Source organism: Monopterus albus, unplaced genomic scaffold, assembly GCF_001952655.1.
Source record: "Monopterus albus unplaced genomic scaffold, M_albus_1.0 scaffold240.1, whole genome shotgun sequence".
In the NCBI taxonomy this organism is placed as follows: Eukaryota; Metazoa; Chordata; class Actinopteri; order Synbranchiformes; family Synbranchidae; genus Monopterus; species Monopterus albus.
Window position 1 is genome coordinate 606,429 of NW_018128120.1, and position 7,910 is coordinate 614,338.

The following is a 7,910-nucleotide window of genomic DNA, read 5'->3' on the forward strand; positions in this document are numbered from 1 at the left end:
TATGCCTGTACTAACCCCGGTGTTCCCTGCCTCTGTCTCGGCAGCTACATCTGCACCTTTCGGTGCCTCAGATGTAGGTGGATGAGCAATCTCCTTTTCATAATACTCTGTACATGTCCATCTGCCTTTGCGGAATGGCTCAGAGTTTGTGTCTAGTTTGACCACCCTAAAACGAGAGCCAGCAGCTGTCTGAGTTTGAGTGTGCTGGGTTTGAATGTTGGGGGCAGCAGCAAACGGGCCTGTTCCTCCTCCAACAGAAGTTACTTGCCCACTCACACTTGTGTTATCCAAAGCAGTAGGCCCAGAAGGAGGAACTGCAGCAGCAGTGACAGCAGACACATTAGAAATGTTCACACTGCCTTGCTGATGTGGATCCGAGGCTGTCCCACCAACAGGAGCTGACAGCTGTGTTGTCCCACTTGCAAGTTTAGTGTTATCCAAAATCGGTGCCCTCTGTGACTGGCTAGGCCCGGCTTTGAATGCCACAGCTGGGCTGGAACTAGCCAAGGGAGTGATGGGAAGAGCAGCTCGTTCACCTCCTCCCAAGCTATCAGAGCGATGATGGTGCGACTGGCTGTGCTGTTGAGAATAATAATGATGATGATGCACAGTCCCATTTACCAGGGAAGTGGGCTGCTGAGACCCATGAGGGATAGAATGAGGGTGAAGAGGCTCATTGGGTGACACAAGTCCAGGTGTGTCGACACCATGGAGACTGTTCAATGTCTCATCAGAAGAGCTTCTCTCTGGCAAACCTGTATCAGTGGCCCGGGACACAGAAACATCCAGCATATCAGAGGAAGAGAGGTCTTCTGTATGTGACTCATCCATATCATCATAGCTCTCAGTGTCATCTGCTAAACTGTTGTTGCCGCTCACATTGATCTGAGCTGAAGTGACACTTGTTATCTGGAAGCCACTCTTCTTCTTCACTTGAGCTCCAATCACTTGGGACTGAGGCTGGTGGTGGAGTGCGGGAGAAGAGGATCCTGTCTGAGTTGGATTGTCGTCAACAGTGGTGACTCCACTGCTAACGTTACCGGCTCCAGAGGTGGCAGGCGCACCACTGCTACCCCACCTGTAGTGGAAAGCCCGGTCCCAGGCGGATCACCAGAAATGTCTTGCTGGTGCATCTTTACCGTTAAGGAATTAATTAAGGCTAATTAAAGTCTGTTTGTGGTACCTTCTAGCTAACACAGATGCTAGCTAGCTGGGTTAGCCGCAGGACCGCGATACTAACAAGCCATAAGTGAGAAGCAAGATGATTTATGTCCTAAAAGAATCAAATTAAATGTTCTGATAAGGAGTTAGACATAAATACTAGCTCATAAGCAGTATCCCTCTTCTTACCTGGAGTGTTAATCCAGCGTAAGAAAGATAAAACCCACCGTATTCAACGAAGCAAATAAAATAATGTAAAAAGCAGCTAGCCGGTGGTTAACGTTAGCTTAAAGCTGTGTTGGTTCGCAAGTAGCAATTAGCCACGCTCTTCTAGAACTTGGTGTACCTTTTCACTAACTTCGATCATGATGCGGACATTCGTATCACTACAATAAAGCACACGAAGATATATCTAGCCCTAAACAGTTTAGCTGCACCCAGGTGGTCTTCAAACTGAACGTGAAGGATTCCTAGATGGCCGGTGTGTGTCGCAGGAAAGCATTCGTCAGGTCTCTTCCACTCCTGGGCGTCGAGTCGCCTTTTTTCCAGGAACAAAAATGAGCTTGGCGAAAAATAAACCCCTCCTGTTGTCAACAGACAGTAACGGCTAAATAATATCCGTATGTGTATTGGTATAAATTGTTCGCGAAGACCATCTCAGGGTGTCTTAACGAATCCGCGTTTGCTGTATCATGCCGGTGAACAACAGCGAACGGGCTGACAGGGAGGGAGGAATGCAAACATTGCAACTGCGCATGCTCATGTGGCCCATTTCTTTTTGACAGGTGTTACGTTCATGCTCAACTGTTAATCGGAATTTCTAAAATACAAGTATATCAAGTTGACTTTTTTCTTTAAAAGACTGATTTGATCAGATATTGTTTTTTTTTTTTCAAACTGACAACATTTATTTATTTTAAATTATAATATCACAACGTTGAGCGTCTTCCAAAGTATGTGTTACACTATTTGAGCCCATAGTGAGAACTTCTGTTTTATAATATTTACCAAAACAATGACGGTAGCATGAGGCTGTTTTTATTTTTTTATTTTCTCATTTTTAAATGTTATTTATGTATTTATTTTGTAAACATTTTTTATGTACCTCACTGTTTAGTAAGCTTTATTAACTAAATTGTGCTGATTTGTATCTTTTAAGTCTGCAGACATCTAATATTTGCATATATACACAAATCCCAGAAATCCAGGTAAGACTGATTTTCCACAGAGGACACAGCACATGGCATTTTAGAACAGTTTCAAATTGACCTTAATTTAACCAAGGGCTGGAGGCTTTATACAATTTACTACACAAATCCCTCTCTACAGATCTTGCATAGCAACAGCCACTCAGACTTGGATGTGTGTTTGTTTTTTGCCTGTCTTCTGGCAAAAAATTCTGATGTTAACATATAAATGTTGGACAGCAGGTATAATTGATGTGTTGCCAGAGTTGAACGAAAAGAAATATCAGAGTTGAGACATGCCTGTCAGAGCACCTCCAACATGTCAGCATCACAACTATTCATAAACACAACACATCATATGCACCTGTAGGGGAGGGCAAGCTATGGGAAAGTTCCACTCTGGATTCTGATTTCAAACACTGTGTAATGTTGAATCCACAGAAGGCAAACAGGGAGATGTAAGCCATGCTTTTGTCATGTTTGCCCGGCGCCACCTACCTACCTCTCTCTCTCTCTCTCTCTCTCTCTCCCTGCAGGCTCTAGCTCCCTGACACCAGTTGAAGCCCATTCATTACCTGATCACAGTCGCTTCTACTTAAGGTACTGGCAGACGCTCCTCCGTCGCCAGTACATTGAGGAATATCTCCTATACGGTTTGGCTTCGCTAGTTAATGTACGATACTATGAAGCTTCTGAGAACTCCGTCCTCTCTCTGTTCCCCGAGTTCTTCAGCTGTCATCACTCTTATAAGCGCGAGCGTCACTTGCAGCGGCTTGCCTTCTTGGAGCCACGCCATCTCCACTCACATTCCCTGAGTCTCCGGCTACGCTCCTTCGCCCGGCCGAGCCAGTCTGTACGTGCTCCCAGCATTCAAATCCACACCGCTGCAGCTTTCATCCTCTCGACCTGCCTCCACTCCAGCTCGCCTGTCTCCGCAGAGCTTCAGCCGCTGTCACGGCGTCATCTGCCCTCAGCTCCCTCTTCTATTCACCACACACTCCATCTTCTCTGTTCCTGGTACCTCACTCTGCTCCGTGGGTTCCATCTATGTCGTCCCTCCACTCCGCCCGATCTTCACTCACCCAGTCCTCCCCTGTTGGACTTCACCATCTGAACCAACTGTTTCTTCTGATAACCTGTTGTCTCCATACAATAAAAACCTTGAGTTTTACTGTTGTGTCTGCCACCTGAGTTCAGCCTTGCTTGCTCACCTCGCACCTGAGAGTGAGCCACCATAACAGCTTTATGTAAACCTTCAGCCTGAACATCTATGTAGACTGTTCCTGGACGGCCTCAATATATGGCGATAAGGACTTTTGACAGTGTTTTACCTGGGTTTGAGACAGGACAGTTAGTTTTTTTTTTTAATAATTCAAATGTAAAAACAGTCGTCATCACAGGACAGTTTCCTCTTGTTCAATGGCGATTTAATTCTACATCAGGTAATTAAATAACCAACATAATCATATTGGAGCAATTGTTAATAAATGGCCAATAACAATGAAAAAACAATTTCTATATATGAAGTAGCATCACAATAAACCAAAGATTTTATAGATTTCTCATGTGAGAAAATCTTTTTATTACTGTTTTTAATCTGCAGCATATTTAAGGGTATATGTTAAGGTGTTGCTGTAATGTTGTCAAAAAACTAACAAACAAAATAACACTATATTTAGCATCCTGTATTAACGTGACATTGCAGCTGTCTATTATCCAAAATAGAGTAGATGGGAGTATTAACAGTAGTATGATGACAATCACTCCAGGTCCCTACAGGAACGTCAGAATTATCACAGAAAAAACAAAAACACAACAAGGAAAAATGACTAGCTCTGTCCAAGGTAAAACCTTTGTTGATCACATCATTATCACCTTACTCCACCTTCAAATCCTTTAACTTGCAAACACAGAAACATATAATACAATATGCTTAATATACATAATCTCCTCGTTAGTATAGTGGTGAGTATCCCCGCCTGTCACGCGGGAGACCGGGGTTCAATTCCCCGACGGGGAGTTCGCATTATTTTTTCCTTTTTGGAACAAAACCATTTTTGACTCAAACAGACCCTTTTCTTTCTAATTTGCCTTAAGGCCTATGGAATATTGATAATTTCAGGACAAGACTATATGGGATCACAACACAAATGCCCCATGTGAGGCTCACACACACAACCTTGAGAATTTATGTCTATTTAACATAACTAGAAATGAATAGTTGTCTGACACACATAAATGATCTTCTGGCTCGCTCTGAAATTGTGGCTTGGCTGTGACACATTTTTTTGGCACACTGCATATAAAAAGCCTTATATCACATACACATTATGCTACAAAATTAGCACAAAAATTGAGGAAAAGCATGTTGCATTGGCCGGGAATCGAACCCGGGCCTCCCGCGTGGCAGGCGAGAATTCTACCACTGAACCACCAATGCTCACGTTAACAAACTCTTTGTCAAATTCTAAAAAGTCTGTCGTACTTAAGAGGACGAAGATTGGCTTAATTAGAAATAAATAAATGATTACATTAATGCATAAATAAATACAAAAATAAATAAGTAAAGGAATAAATAATTAACTAAATGTATAATTAAAAGAACACAAAATAATTATATGCTAAAATAAATATAGAAATAAATAAATGCATTAATAAAAAGGAAAATAAATTAATAAATGCTAAAATAAATACATAAATAAATGCATAAATATAGAAATAAATGATTTAAATCTATTTTTAAATTGTTATATGTCTACATTTCTACAAATGTAGTTTTCTTTTATTTATTTTTGTATTTATTTCTGCATTTCTGTTCTACATTTCCACATTTATTTGTTTCTGTCTCTGTATGCTAATGAGGTGGGTGGCTCTAATCCCACCCTGAAGCAGGATTGGCTGCAGGAGATTGATCAATTAGGGTCTACTGCTTTCCCCTTGCTGACAGAGCTCCCTGGCTCACAGGTCTGACGCTGTTGGCTTTTTACAAAGCTGAACTTGTTGACATTTCTGTTTTTGTTTTGCTCCATTCGTCTATGAATGGCAGTTTTTTGCGAGAAGTTACAAATGATTTAAGATCATTAGCAAACGACTTAGACAACCATGCACTCAACGACTATCACCAGTTTCGTCTGGAAGGATTAATGGATGACTTGGCTCAGATAAATGCATATATTGATGTGGACGTTGATCCAGAAGTCTTAGACGGTCTTCATGAATCAACCCACCAACTTTACATCCTCTCAGAGATACATGAAGGACGTCCATCATACTTTTTACCCCCCAGTATAATTGAAGCTCACCTCCTCAGGGGGCACACGGTGCGGGACATAGCACAGCTGTTTGGAGTGTGTGAACGAACAGTTCGTCGGAGGATGGCCCAGTATGGGATAAGGTAAACGTACTACACATAGGCCTTATTGTTTAAATTTGTTTAGTCAGTGTTTTCCTTTTATTGTATTTATTCTTGTTTTTTTTATGACAACAGTAGCTATGTCTTATTGTTTGTAAGGCCGTTAGCTTGCATTCTGAAATCACGTTAGAAAGACGTGGCTATAAAAGTAATATTATATCACTTCGAATTTTCAGCCTGCTTTGAGCATCTAATGTTAATCAAACTTTTTGCTGACTGAACATGTTGGGATTTGGGTTACTTTCTGACTTACTCACAATGCGTTAAAAGAATCTGCTTTATTAAGTGCCAGACTGGATTTTGATCTAGTTGTGGATGTACTGCTAGATTAGTGATTAGTTTACTGTACCTTTTTTGTTGAGTGTGCCATATCTGTGTTTTGTTTTTCATATTAAGGACAACGTGTCCAGGAGTCCATGCGGCGTGTGGATCCTCATGGAGTTTTGATGCGTACCTTTCAGCTGAACCCACAGAGGCGCAGGAAATACTCTGTACCAGCTCCAAACAGTTTATGGCACATTGACGGCAATCACAAACTGATAAGGTATCTGAAAAACATTAAACATCTCAAGCATTGCATATAAACTGAGTTTATAAATATCCACTTCACTGTAGGTTTGGCCAGTGAAAATATGTTTCAGATGTAGCAGCTTTTTAAAGTGGTATGTACAGGTTAATTGAAAACTATTTGGACTATGGCATCTATTCTCTTTTTGGCAAAGTGTTCTTGATTTGACTTGGAATTCTATTTATTTGGTCATGTTTAAGTACTGACTTTCACTTTTAATTTGAAGTTTTTTAAATTGACTTCTGATAAGTATTGTAGAAATTGTGTAATCCTCTTTATACTTTCTAAAAGGGGCTTAAAATGGCCTTGACTCTGACAGAGTGACTCCAGTATGGATGTGAACATCCTCAAATTAAAGCTCGTAGTCAACACTTCCATTGCTTTCACTGCAAATCCAATAGCTTGATTAAAGAAAAACTAAATTATCAGTGACCACTGACTGTGATACTGTTTTAAGAAAGTATCTCACAATGGAAAAAGTACAGCATGCTGTTGGCCTCAAAGGCTATTTTAAATCAATATACTCAGAATCTTGTGTAAATCCACTTCACTGGTTTTGAGTTTAATGGAACAGATTTTTTTAAGTTTAAAGCCTTCAGATAAAATAGCTCTATTCCAAAATACAGTACAATACTGTATGTTCTGTGTCACTCTGGACCAAGCTTGCACAGAGGGGCGTTATCCAGGCAATGTTAATTATTTTAACATGTTGGATGTCTATGTGCAAACTGGGAGCTTATTATCAGAAATGCTACAATAAATTCATGCTTCACAAGCTCTGATGTAGAATGTCCAACTAACAGGAAGCCATTTTTTACATTACTGGTAACAGTTGAATTGTGATAGCATTATTATTTACCTAGTACAGCTGATTCAGATATCTTCAATGATTTTTAATACCAAAGTAAAAGTTGGCAATTACAGAACTTTATTTTACAACAGTCTTCATAAAACACCTAAAGGACATTTTCAGCTTTGAACATTCAAAACCACTGTGGTTATACTTCACGTTATGTCATAAGAAACTGACCTTTAAATCCAAAAGCTGGTCTCCCTACCTTTAAAACTGTAACACTCAGGATTAACACCACTCTTTTTATAACATGTTGCACACTGGCAGAACTTGGCACTAGGTAATCACTCATTGTTTGTTTTTTACTGCCATTCAGTATTTTTGGGCTGGTCAAGCAAGACAACAAATGACACCAATTATCAGTGTGTACTGAGTTATATTTGTATGTACAGTCTCTAGACCAATCCAAACCCAGTGTTGGTGCTCCACAGAGCAGCAAGAACATCTCTTTCAAACATACAGTACTCTTTGTAATGTCCTGGAAGTTTTAGCAGCTGGAAACAGATGGAAGACCTGGGGAAGTTGCTCTCCTCCACTTCAACATTCAGTTGTCTGGGAAGTACGTTCCATCCTAGCCAGAACTGCAGAAGTTTTCCAAGCAGGTTTGGTGATGCTGCCCCCGCAAAAGAAAGTCAAGATGATCTCTCATTAAAGACGAAGTATGATGAAGCACAGTGTCTTCAGTTAAATAAACAGGACAATTAAAGTAATTAATGTACCGTTCTCAAT

General features: G+C 40.5%; 1 protein-coding gene and 2 non-coding genes across 3 annotated transcripts in view; 1 reads left to right on the forward strand and 2 right to left on the reverse strand.

Annotated features, from left to right (window-relative positions):
- Positions 1-1,101, reverse strand: part of LOC109971952 (TSC22 domain family protein 1-like) — a gene marked incomplete at its 5' end in the record, with an annotated part of 2,216 nt that extends 1,115 nt beyond the window's left edge. The window contains one exon of the mRNA XM_020620525.1: positions 6-1,101. Within this exon, the coding sequence (XP_020476181.1) occupies positions 6-1,101 (1,096 nt within the window). The remainder of the gene's footprint in view (positions 1-5) is intronic.
- Positions 1,102-4,296: 3,195 nt separating this feature from the next.
- Positions 4,297-4,368, forward strand: trnad-guc (transfer RNA aspartic acid (anticodon GUC)). The gene has a single exon. It is a non-coding gene; the product is annotated as a tRNA-Asp (tRNA).
- A 349-nt stretch (positions 4,369-4,717) lies between these two features.
- On the reverse strand, positions 4,718-4,788 carry trnag-gcc (transfer RNA glycine (anticodon GCC)). The gene has a single exon. It is a non-coding gene; the product is annotated as a tRNA-Gly (tRNA).
- Positions 4,789-7,910: the final 3,122 nt, after the last annotated feature.